This window comes from Silurus aristotelis, assembly GCF_946808225.1.
Source record: "Silurus aristotelis genome assembly, chromosome: 21".
NCBI classification, from domain to species: Eukaryota; Metazoa; Chordata; class Actinopteri; order Siluriformes; family Siluridae; genus Silurus; species Silurus aristotelis.
Genome location: NC_139594.1, coordinates 11770393 through 11783607, shown reverse-complemented (window position 1 = coordinate 11783607; position 13215 = coordinate 11770393). Strand labels below are relative to the sequence as shown.

Genomic DNA, 13215 nt, shown 5'->3' with positions numbered 1-13215 from the left:
GCATCTAGCGTCTCAAACGCAAACATCAATATCCTTTCAAATGCAGTCCACACAATGAAAAGAAATCCACAATGAAATAATTAGGCATCATATATAAGCAGGTATAACAAGAAATAACACACACACACAAACACGCTGCACTGCAAACATGCCAAAAAAAAAAAAAAACTTTTAACAAAGCATTAAAGCAATTCTCTTACTGCACAGAAATCTCTTAACTAGGCAGTAACCTTGTGTGTATAGTAGTGTGTATGAAGGTGCATGTACTTCTTAATGTTCAAACATACTTGGTGTTTGTGTATGCAATGCATGTTGGGTTACACAGTCTGCTGGAGTTCAATGCATTGTGTTTGTCTATTAGTTCCATTCAGCTGATAGTGAGAGGTCTTCTGTTGCCTTCTTTTGTAACACCATACACCCAAGGCCACACCCACAATTGCTGCTATAATACTAACAATGATTGCAGCAATAGTTGGCCCATGGCCAGCTAAGTGGCAAGGATGTACAGTGCAAGATCCATCATCTTCTGTTTGATCCAGGCTACGGTTCACATCTCTATCCAGCATACTCTGGTTTTTATGGGTTTCTACAAGTACATCATCATCGACAGTGGGAGTGTGAGCTACAAAATGGTCAAAATCTTTGGTTTTCCAAGACTCACTGTAGGTGTGGCAACATTGCTAATGACACGATCTAGGGAAGCAGGTGTGGTTTCTATTGGTGCCATTCCTAAAGGTGTAGTAGTGTGTTCAAAGCCTAATCCCACTTGGCTGGTGCTGACATTCTCAGGAGCAGTGCTAGGTGTGTTTTTAAGCATTGTCTCATCTAAGCCAGCTGTGTTCTGAGAGTGGATGATTAAAGGTGTGGGGCTCAATTCAACATCATTAATACTGTTGATTGTACCATGAAATGGTAAATCTCCATTTTCATGTTCCACCTCCAGTGGTCTCTTGGCTTCTCCTTTGACCTTCTTTAATTTTGGTGCCTCTGTAACTAAATATCTGTCTTCTGAAAGAATCGACACTACGTCAGAAACTTCTCCTTGAGGCTTGTCAGTCACACCATGAAACTCTTCCTCTTTATTGTACACTCCCCAAAAAGCTTCAGTTACATTCTTAACTCCAACATCATGATGATCAGTTACTTTACTAAACTCTTGCTTTTCAGAAATCTTAGACACACCTTCTGTAGGTTCCTTTTGGTGGCTGTGGACACCACCTCCTAGACCTGCTTCTTTTGGTACATCAGTTACACTTTTAAAATCCTCCACCTTTGAACTGTCTGTCACACTCTCCATATCTACTCTTTGCACTGGTACTGTCTCCCCTGTAGACTCTCCACCTGCTCTCTCCTCCTCCCGGGGAATAGGATATCCATCAAGCCATGACTCCACTGTGCTGCCTACTCTGTGAATGGCAGGTTTGTCAGTTGGAGAGTGTGTCATATACACCCCATCGCGATCCTCTGTAGTTATCTCAGGCTCTGTCTGGTGTTCACCAGTCTTGGGAGAGATATAATTCTCCTCTTGGGTGGGGTCTTTAATAGGTGTGCCTGTGGTAATGAGAGGTTGCTCCTCTTCCTGGAAAGCCTCTGAAGGGAACCAAAACATGTGTTTCTGGCTAAGTTGAGATACTGGAGGCTCTGTTACAGACACTGCAGAGGTTTTCTCAATACTGTCCACTCCTTCCCCTACCATGACTGGCTCTAAAAGGTCTGGCTCAGGAGTAGATTCTTCCTCCTCTCCATGATCAGTAGGCCTAGGGATCACATGATGCACCTCTTCTAGGCCATCATAGAGATGATGGTCATCGGGGAGCTTGTCTTCATAATCAATGAAGGCCTCAGCTTTATCTGTAATACATCAAATACACTAATACTAACAATTTAATTTAGAACTCACAAATATTATTGAGCTAAACTAATGTCTCAGCAAAGCATTAATAATCTTTATATTTTAGAATTATAAAGCAACTAGTTTAGATATAGAAAATATTTTAATGAGTATCTAAGTAATATAAGTATATTAAAAAGTAATTTGTAGAGATTACCCAGGTCTTTAATCTTATTTGTTTGGAATGACTGCAAGCTTTTATTACAGTCAAACAGGACACACATTCAAATCTATGTAAATGTATAAACACAACAACCCCTTTGTAGAAAAATATTAAATATTGAAGACTTTAGACTGAAGATTTCATCATGGTGCAACATTGAAAGATTGATAATATCTTTTGTTTCATTTTACATTGTTTTCAAGTTACATTTTAAATGTTATGTTAAATGTTATTTTACCAATTGTAAAACTGTTGTGCCAACCTTCTTATAAATCAAAGCATTTTTGCTTTTCTGGAGTGTACTCCATCCATATGAATTATGTGTTTAAATATCACTTTGTAAAATCTCAGTTCTGTTCCCCATCTCACCTTTTACACAGAGCTGCACCAGGCCATACCACTCTCCACAGCTGTCACACAACAGGCTGAAAGCTGTCTCTCCACTGGGCAGAATGTATCCTGGGTTGCATGCATATAGAAGCTCATCACCAAGCTCCAGGCCTGTCTGTCCTTGCAGACGTGTATTAGGAAATGAAGGTGGACCTCCACATGGAGCACCTGATGCATGTAGGTAAAAAAAAAAAAAAAGGCTAAAAACTTCTTTTAATTTAATATTTAGCTAATAATAATTTAATATAGGTTACATAGAAAATATTATTATGTTCCCCTTAACATTTCACAAGCAACTGACCAGAGTCTTTCACACAGAACACAGCCAGTCTTTCAAACGTCTCAGTCACATTCTCCACCTGCATGTCCACTGCTCGTAAGCTTCCAGAGATGCTTCTGCACACTGTTGTCCTACAGGCAGACCAGTTTGAAAAGTATTTACTATACAGAGGTCCAGAATACCCTTTATACAACACTCTTACACAAAAGCAGTTTGCTAAAAAATAAATTGAATATTCTTTCTACTGCAAACATCATAACTCATGACTGCCATAAAGAGATTTCATCTCGACCTTGGCATCTGTAGTGAACAATTTGTTAGGCAGAGCAGTGCGTATGGGTGTGGCATGGGTTTGGCATGTGTTCTTGGTATGGTATTTTCAACAATTCTCAGTTCCACTATCCAAAGTAGCTAGGATTCATTAATTTTGTTCACTTTTTAATGACAAGCTCTGCAACTTACAGCTATGACATTTACAAGTACAATTTGCAGCCCTAAATTTCTATACCCAGAACTTCATAATCACCAAACATGTAAGTAGAGGTTGTGTGTAGGTTTATGTTATATGTTTACTTGTCAGTCTTTCTGTGAACATCCATCATACATAGTTAAGCTATACATTAGGGCAAACTTAATAAATTAGTAAATGACTCTAAACATATAATTTTCTAAACAGAGTAAAGTAACAAGAGCTATTGAAAAGACATTTTAAGACAACCTTCACTTCTTTACTGCTTCAATTTTCCTCAGTGCTTGAAGTTGACAAGAAATTAGTTTCTTATCCCACATTGTAACATTCACTTGTAGAATGTGAGTCAGAACTGGAGCGTGAGTGAGTTTGCGTGTGTATACGTGTGCGTGTGCGTGTGCATATGCGTATGCGTGTGTGTGTGTGTGTGTGTGTGTGTGTGTGTGTGTGTGTGTGTGTGTGTGTGTGTGTGTGTGTGTGTCTGTGTGTGTTTATGTGTGTTTGTTTTGGTGTATTTGTGGATGGAGTGTCAAGATTCTCCTTTGGGAAAACATTAGAAGAGTGTAAAGTTACCCTGGAAATGTCCCATTACTGAGTTCACTTGTTATAGGTATAACCAAACAAATGATTACCATGGTACATTACATTCTTTAGCGAAAATCAGTTGAACTCATTCCTCATAAATCTGCAGACAACCCTAAACCCTGAACAGGTGTAAAATCCCTGCAATATTACATTTAAAGAAGAACAGAGACCCAGTGCTGTGACATTCTTTATTTAGCTCAAGTGCATTCCATATCCATTTTTTAAATTTAACTAAAAATCAGCAGTGATAAATGCAGTTAATTTGATTTAATATGGAAAGCCACACTTCTGTCTGTATTAAGCTCCACTGCTTACAGCGTGACTCTTGCATTAAAAAGTTTGTTAAATAGAAGAAAAGCTGGCTACTCTGGTCATCTCAGCAAATCGGTGGAAAGTCTTCGGTCAGGATAGTGACCAAGAATCTGAAGGTCACTCTGAAGAACTCCAGAGGTCCTGTGTGAAAATGTGAGTACCTGCCAAAAGCACAACTATTTCTGCAAGACTCCACTATTTATGCTTAATTGTTGTCTGCTGAAACACACCTAGAGGGGGTCACAAACATTAGAATTCTGTGGTCTGATTAAACTAAATTGACCTCTCTGGCATGCACATCAAGCTTTCCATAGAAAGCCATGTATTATTAATCACCTATTCCAACCCATAGCAGCTTAATAGGGATATTTTCGTATTTCAAATGATTGACACATAACAATTGAGGGTAGATGCATATTTAAAATTTATTATGAATCGAACACCTAATCAAGACAATGCCGACTGATTGCAAGTATGCTATTTTCATTAAATGTCTGAGAACTTGAACAGGGTTGGTTGAACATCACTGAAGGGAAATGGTACTAATAATCCAGCACCATTTCCACATCTAAACAAGCCATGGGTGCTTTAAGTTCTATGAATTTTTTAATACTTGTGTAAATGTGCTATTTCATGTTTTTTTTCAGATGAAAACCAGTTCATGCTTTTACATTAAAAAAGTATTTTTGCAGACTCGTTAGAAAATAAAATTTGTTTTACGGTTGTAACAAAATGAGAAAAGGTCTGAACACTTACTGAAGTATTCTGATTTTTGATAAGCCTGCATGTAACTGAATGTTGTTCTAAATAGACCATCTCAGTTAATGCAACACAAACAGAACTTTTCATTCTGGGCTGGTTTCCAGAAAGCACTGCAGCACAAATATAATTGTATTGTAGTGCAAGCATTACATTAAACACTCCAAGTTAAGACAATTGTAATTGTGTTATGCTCTTAGGGAAATTTAGTCATAATAAAAACATGACTTTACAATTTTAGTTATGTCCAGATATACACTATCTATTTTGAGACAGCCTGAGATTTATATGCAATGGGATACATTACACCAGTGTGAGCTCATGACCTTTTTGCAATGGCATATTCAGAAATGTGACTGGAAGTGATAGCAGGGCAACAATGAGCTTTTATAATTTGTATATTAATGCATATTCATAGTATCTTGCATCCTTTCTAAATATAAGTTAAACAAAGAGGTTCCACATCTATTTTAACAGTAGAAAATTAAAGATATTAAATAATATTTAATATTTAATATTCAGAAACTTAGCAAGGTAGCATTTTTTTAAGGTTACATGTATAAAGAAGAAATAGACTTACATTAAATCCACAATGTGATAATTGCTGTGGGATTTGAGCTTTCGTTTTGAGCAGTATACATTAACTGTAGAATTGCACAGCCACTGAACAATGTGAAAGTGCTAATGTATTTTGTGACATTGCCTCAGTTATAGCTCTCTCTGGGGCCTGAATGCCTGCAGGTGCAAATGGAAAGTTTTTGCAAAACATATTGTGTTTTTTCTAAATGTGCACAAAAGCAACCTTCCACTAAACTTGGATTGTTATCCTCAAATGTAAACAGTCATAATGACAAATATTTAAAAAAGTGAACATGTGATTGGGACCCTTACCCAATACTGGGACCAGATAGCCAACCACGTGCACAGGCAGAAAATGAGCACTCAACAACAGCATGGCGAAGTTCCATTGCAGATGCCATTCGAGCACCTTGATGTCCACATGAACTTGAGGCTGCCTCAAACCCATCTGAACCATTTCTCAACTCTTGCAGGAAGACCCGGCCTGTAAAATCAAAAGAGGGAGAGAGAAAGAGAGAATTAATGTAAAATAAAACAACTTGTATATTTATTTTGCTTCAAATCTAATGTGTACATATTCAACACACACATATACACACACACACACACACACACACACACACACACATATGCAGATATATATGTATACTTTAACTTTTCCAGCCATATGTGTGCCAAGAAGGGGTGTGGACTGCACGTCAGATATTCTCAACCTACTTTAGTAACGCCCTTGAATTTGAAGCAATAAGCACTACATTTCAACAACCACTTTCCAAAGTACAGTGTAGTGTGGAGCATCTTCCCAGGAGAAAGAAAGCTTATTAAAACAGTATACGAGGACTAAATATGAAACAGAGTTTTCAAAAAGCACATACAAATCTTATAGTCAGGTGTCCACAAACGTTTGTTCATGTAGTGTATATACTGTACCTGTCAAAAGCATATATGCAACAAACTATGTAAATTTAAATATAAAGAATTACTTTAATGAAACAATAATATAAATGTACAGTTCTTGACATTTACTTTCCTTGAAAAATCCTCTCTCCCATCCAGACAGTAAGTTTCTCCAAACATTCAACTGAAATACTTTGCCATGCCTCTTGTAAAACTTGCCAAAAGTGTTTTTTGCTAGATGGATATTTCTTTCTGACGATCCAGTTTATCCCAGAGCAGTTCAATAGCATTTAGGTGTGGTGACTGGGCAGGCCATTCCATGACACTCAAGCTGACTGTTTAATCTTTAAATATTTCTTACAGAGATTGGATTTATGGTTTAAAATTGCCTGCCATTGAAGTATGGAATGGTAGCCATGCTGCTTCAGTATTCTTTTGACCCAGAACAAGTCTCCAGGTTCCCTGATCCAAAACAATCCTAAACATTAAGCCTCCACTGCCATGTTTGACTGTGGGTGTGAGCCAGTCTGCTAAAATCTTTTCTCCATCTTACATAAGTTCTCTGCTAGAGCCAAAAATGTCAAATGTGGACTCATCTGTTCACATAACTTTCTTCCAGTCATTCACTCTCCAATTCTTGTTTGTTATATAAACATATAAATCATATAACATCGATCATATGTGGCTTAAAATATATTTGGCTCAAAAACAATAAAATACTAGGTGTTCCTAAATACAGTATATGACACTGGATGCTCAACCCAAATGTATAAAAGTTGCATAAAATTGCAATGGGCTTAACAATGATGAGGAAGAGGGAACTTCCACCTGCCATAATCAAGTAAAAAAAAAATCATTCACTTAAGAAAAAAGAATATGTGATTATGGATTATATGTGAGTAAGGTTAGATGAGGTTAGCTGTGTGTTTGTGTGTGTCTGTGTGTGTAACTGGTATGAATTATGTTTTATTTTTAGTGATCGGGTGTGCCACATGGGCACTAACTTAAAAAGTTTCTCAACAAAAGGTAATACAAAATAAGGACTGAATCTCAGCTCCAAACAGGATGCATGACTCTAGGGTGAAAATATGAATTCACATATACACATAAACACCACAGTTAGCACCATTCCATAACCCCACCCCAATAAACACATAGACACACACATGAACAGACAAACTGTTAAGCAGTCCAGGTTAAAACAAAAATTGCCACTAACCTGCTCCAACTTCAATATCACTCTCACATGTAGTCACAGTTTCACACATAGGATTAAAATAACAGTAGTGTGCAGTCATTGTAGTGAAGCCTCTGTGTACTTATTTACTGTCATGACTAATTCACCCCAAAACATTACTGTAATTCATTTTAGGTTTCTACTGAGAAATTGAGAGATAATGTTGAGAAATGGAATGTAGTGTGAGACAATCTAATTCAGAACTGAATATAAACGTTGTACATATACTGTACTGTTCATAATAATAATTACAAACACAAGAGATTGATGACAATGTTCCAAGTGCCAAACATGTGGTTAATTCCAACTATCAGACCGCTGAGCAATCCTCAGCTGACCCTCCATCAATGACTGCAGTCATTCGTTTATTTTTTTTATTGCTGTTAAATGCCACAATGATTTAATGTCTGTTACATTGATGTGATCATATTAGATGTTAGGAGTGAGTAAATGTTTCTGGATAGGATGACAGGGTCAAAGATTTTTAATGTCATAAGTTGCATTGTGACTTACATGCCTATTGCCTTGGTGCCAGCATGACACCACTAACAAACTGCTTCTCAGTTCCAGCCTTGGAGTCACTTTTAATATTTCTCCGTAATAAATGCATAGCAGCTGAATCACTCTGTCCAGTTCAATCAAATGGTAAAATATAATGAAATAAAAAAAGAAAGCTATACCTATCACCCTTTAATTTGTTAAGCTTTAGCTGTGGCACATAGCTTTCTCCTCTTGCTGTTCAAAATGTGGACGAACACTTCTCACCTGCCCTGTTCCAGCTGTGTGGATCTTTTTTTACCAGGCTAAATCAGTTCAGTGTCTATTATCTGGTGGATATAGGAGAGAGACAGATAAAACAAAAACATTTTCCACTACATCTGTGTATGCTGTGTGGACTCTCTAATGCCTTGTCTTTATCAAAGAGGATCTCAGGGGCATAACTGGCCAGTTTGGTAGCCTACATAGATTCTAATTTATTTTACATCCCTACAGGGGCATTTTATGTAAAAATGTTTCATAGACCTCTTTATGGATAAAGAGAGACATAAGACATGTGATAATGCAGCAATGGCCTAAACTACTCATGGGTAAAATATAGTCAAATTCATACAAGGGTTTAGCACAGTAAAAGCCCATCGCATATCCCTTTTTGTAAATGGTATCTCTATTAGAAAAAAGTAGATAGCCTTAGATTTAGTCATGTTACAGTCCAATGTTTAAGAATCCTGATTTTACAAAACATTGTGAATGTGGTGTAGAAGTTGGCTAAAAGGTTCTTTGTGACATCTCAAGAAAATGGACTCTTACAGCATATAATTATACTGTTACACTGGGATTGTTTCCGAACTCTGAACATAAGATTTAACTTAAAGTTCACAAATGTAAAGGTTTATATTAAATCATTCCACCTTCATACATTTTTGCCACAGTATAGCAGAAATTAGATGCCATGATCCCTATTGCTAAATAGGAGGACACCTGTCTTATGAAAAAAGAAATCCACCAGTTTTTGCTATTAGCAACTTTTAAAAAGGGGTTCATACACCTTTAAGTCCACTGCACCCCTCCTTTCAGGATACTTCTGCTGGTCAGCTTTACACCAAGAAATATATTAATGAATAAATGTGTTCCCTTTGTGTGCAGATAAAGCCTTAAATTCTTTCCCAGTGTTTGGCATATGTAAACTTACAGCCACCTGCCAAAAATCAAACCCTTGGTCTAAAGGATTTAAGATTTTATAGGTCATTAATCATTGTAGCTGAATTGCTCACAGCTCCCATGCAATTACTGCACCTTCTTTAGGCCAGTAACCCTTTGTTCACTAGATTCCATGAAGAGATCTTTAAAATAAACCTTATTCATAATCACAAACTCCTTTCCCCATGGAAGCTACAATCAACATGCTATATTGCACTGGGATAATTGGCATTGGGTTCTGGGTCTTACTGGAGGTGGTAACTCCGTCGTTAAGGCATTGGACTCAAGTTCAAATCCCACCACCAAGCTGCCACTACTGGGCCCCTGAGCAAGGCTCTTAACCCTCTCCTGCTCAGTTGTAAGTGACTCTGGATAAGGGTGTCTGCCAAATGCTGTGAATGTAAATGTACTCCTATTTCATTGACAGCACTGTAAAAGCCCCCTCTTATTGTTTGTGCATTTTGAGTTGATTGTCTTAATTGTTTTAGATTTGATGCTTTTTACTTTCTGCTGGGTTTACTGCTGAGTATACTCCATTTCTGACCAGTTTTGTGTTTCTTACCATACTCAAACTCTGCCATTGGAGCGACCTGCCTGGACTGAAGTTAAAAATGTATTAGAACAGACAGATAAACATAAACCACTATCAAAAATTAAGTCATGAGTGCGGCTTGTAACCTGCAATGGGACCAAAAGTTTAATACAAACAGGAGCAGCTGTATGTGATCATTATCAGGGCTTTCTAACTGTTTGTCTGATTGATATATATATATATATATATATATATATATATATATATATATATATATATATATATATATATATATATATATATATATATATATATTCTTTGTCTTATAATTTTGTGGTATAGAATTTTGTCATTTCTGCCAACAGTGATTCAAACCTAAATAAACTTGAGGATTTATCTATCTATCTATCTATCTATCTATCTATCTATCTATCTATCTATCTATCTATCTATCTATCTATCTATCTATCTATCTATCTATCTATCTATCTATTTATCTATTTATCTATCTATCTGAAATGCACTTATCTCTCTCTTTCACATACACACATTCAGTGCACCCACTAACAATTACAAACTAAGAAGTGCGCGCTGTAGTGGTGCGTAAAAAGCGTTCATCTCGAATGGACAAACTCACCATCTGCGCCGGCGAGGCCAACGCTGAACCAAGTCAAGCATGCAAGAAGAGAGCAGAGCACCAGCTCCCGGACAAGCACTGGTCCCATAGCGCAGACTCACTAGTCCTTAGAGTGGGGCAAACGAAATTCTTTTGGAAAGGCGCGCACGTTGCGCACTCCAAACAGCCCGGGGCTTCTGGTTTGGTGAGGAGGCGAGGAGCGGTAAGGCGCAGTCTCTGTGGCGAAAAGGCGGTTTATCTGACCGGAGGCGCATTACCGAGCTGCTGGAGGACTTGTGTGAAAACTCTCACAGTGCTGTCAGTAAATACGTCAGGAGTGAGAGCGCAGAAGAACAGAGGCGCTTCGCAGCGGACGATGGGAGGGGGACCCGCTCACACAGTGGCCCGTGCGCTTCACAGGGAACCCGTCGCCCTATTGGCCATGTTTAGTCAGCCTGTGATTTTGCTGTAGCATATTTAGGAGCTTTTCCTTGTCCCCAGGGCGCGCCTCTCTAATCTCTGCTTATTCCTGTTATACAGCTAAAAGTGTCAGGACAAAATATGGTGCATCACCACTCAGTAGTTTGGAACGAGCAGTTTCTGCAATCCCACTGCAGTTACACTCCCATAATCACACAAACTCCTAACAATCATTTGAATGTCTTTTACTGTAGCTAAATATTGCAGTGTCTACACCTAACGGTAGCATTAACCTACACTTCTGCCTACACCTAAGCCTAAACCAGTAATCACCTGAAAAAAGAACAGACAAAAAAACAACACAATAAGATAGCACTATGTTTACATGCGTTTCTTAAAAAATAAAAATAGAATATTCATGCATTTGTGCCCGTATGTTGGGGTGGGGACCAGCTACCACCATTATTTTAGAAAAGTGACAATTTTTACCTTGTGGTGATATTTGGAGAATTTTCTCTGCAACAAAAGATAGATTTTGTTTTAAATTGGGCCTATGGAGGTTACATTTAGTGTTAGGTGTAGGTATAATTTATTTAGTTACAGTAATATAGAAGTCAAAGAAAATACTCCACTAGAATAGGATTACTAGTGTGTGTGTGTGTGTGTGTGTGTGTGTGTGTGTGTTTCTGTGTCCAGGCTAGCAAACGAGAGCAAGCAAGACAAAGAATGTGTTTTACTGAGTAAGCGGTAGGAGAGAGGCCAACACAAGTAGGGTCTGTCTGAATAGCTTCAGATAATATTTGCTTAAAGTGCTGTGTGTGTTTGTGTTTGTGTGTGTGTGTGTGTGTGTGTGTGTGTGCGTGCGTGCGTGCGTGCGCGTGCGTGAGTGTGTGTGTGTGTGTGTGTGTGTGTGTGCGTGCGTGCCTACTGGAATGAAGTAGACGTTTGTCATATTATCAAAGCTAACACACACTCAGTTACATGTAGGTCGTGCCACGTGTGATCTACAAAACCTACAAACTGACAACCTATTCATAACCTATAGACATACAGCATATTTATCTCACTCTGTAACAAAACGCACACACACACACACACACACACACACACACACACACACACACACACACACACACACACACAAAGAGAGCAACATGAAATCGAATTATTTGTTTACACTTATATTATATTCTGATATTAAGGGATTAGTGGTAAATCAACATTAATGTAAACAAAGCTACTGCAATAGTATTAAAAGAGAAGCAATTACATTTGACAGGTCTGGAATGTCCTTTTTCTTCTGCCCCCTGCTGTTTTCTCTGGGTAAGATAGCACGAAATATGATTGCGTACAAATCTGCAAACACCGTTGGCCAGGTGTAGCCTACTCACTGTGTGTGCCAGCTTTTAAGACCTATTGAGCTAAATTCTATCTCCTCTCACTCATGTTATGTATGAGACTGTGTGCAAGCTTAATCATGCTGTTACAAGCACAGTGCACATAACAACACCTCAAACATTTTAGAGGTCATCCCAAAAAAAGTTCAATGCGACAGATCTGTTATAAGTTACATGTTAAACAGTTCATTAGCCAGTTTTAAGCATAATATGAGCATAATCTTGTATGCTATAAATCCAGAAGGTGCCGCTGGGCATGATCTTATTTGTCCTGTAGCCCTAAACCCAACCTCTAACCTATCACATTCTCTAATCTAACACAGAACAACACACTAATCCAACATGAAACACCCAGGTATCTTCACACACTGAATTCTGGCTCAATTTCACCCACATAGGAGGTGTTGTATCAGGTATGACTACACTTGATAGACCTTCTGCAGCAAAAGCTACTTGGCTTGCTCTGAGCTGAATAGGCAGTGTTGCAATTACATTAACATTGATTGGTGTGCTCATCCAATTTTTGGTGGATTCCAGACATAAGTAGATGGGGTGGTGGCATTCCAAAAGTATCATACGATTACTTAAAAAGCAGTATTGAATACGTGTGGGAAATAAAATATTTTTATGCTCAACTTAAAAGGTTATGGTAAAAATGCTTTTATTCTAGTATTTTTATTGGGGGAAGTAACATTACATCACGTAAAACCAGTATGCACTTTTTTTTTTACTCCTACAGCAGTAAACCTCCAGTACTTCATCAACCATCACTTTGTCTGGTTCCTCTGAAGGTTTCTTCCTTTTCTATCTCAGGGAGTTTTTCCTTGCCACAGTCACCACCGGCTTGCTCACCAGGGACAAACTTACACTTATAAAGTCTTATATTCATTTTCATCACCACATTATCTGTGTAAATCTGCTTTGAGACAATGTTCATTGTTAAAAGTGCTATACAAATAAAAATTTATTGAATTGAATCACCTCAATATG

At 37.9% G+C, this 13215-nt stretch overlaps 1 protein-coding gene across 1 annotated transcript; it reads right to left on the bottom strand.

Annotated features, from left to right (window-relative positions):
• Positions 1 to 497: 497 nt before the first annotated feature.
• On the bottom strand, positions 498 to 11050 carry susd5 (sushi domain containing 5). Its single transcript, XM_083523209.1, has 5 exons — positions 10430 to 11050; positions 5741 to 5912; positions 2746 to 2855; positions 2424 to 2612; positions 498 to 1851 (listed from the first exon to the last, which is right to left on the bottom strand). Exons 1-5 carry the CDS (start codon positions 10515 to 10517, stop codon positions 623 to 625), a joined length of 1788 nt encoding a protein of 595 aa, XP_083379335.1. The 5' UTR covers positions 10518 to 11050; the 3' UTR covers positions 498 to 622.
• Between the last annotated feature and the right edge of the window lie 2165 nt (positions 11051 to 13215).

Excerpts from the sequence above, each read along its gene's own strand:
- susd5 (XM_083523209.1), bottom strand. The coding sequence starts at position 10,517 with ATGGGACCAGTGCTTGTCCGGGAGCTGGTGCTCTGCTCTCTTCTTGCA. Across the intron at positions 5,913-10,429 it reads TGGCCTCGCCGGCGCAGATG|GCCGGGTCTTCCTGCAAGAG; the intron begins GTGAGTTTGTCC and ends TTGATTTTACAG. Across the intron at positions 2,613-2,745 it reads GTTCTGTGTGAAAGACTCTG|GTGCTCCATGTGGAGGTCCA; the intron begins GTCAGTTGCTTG and ends TACATGCATCAG.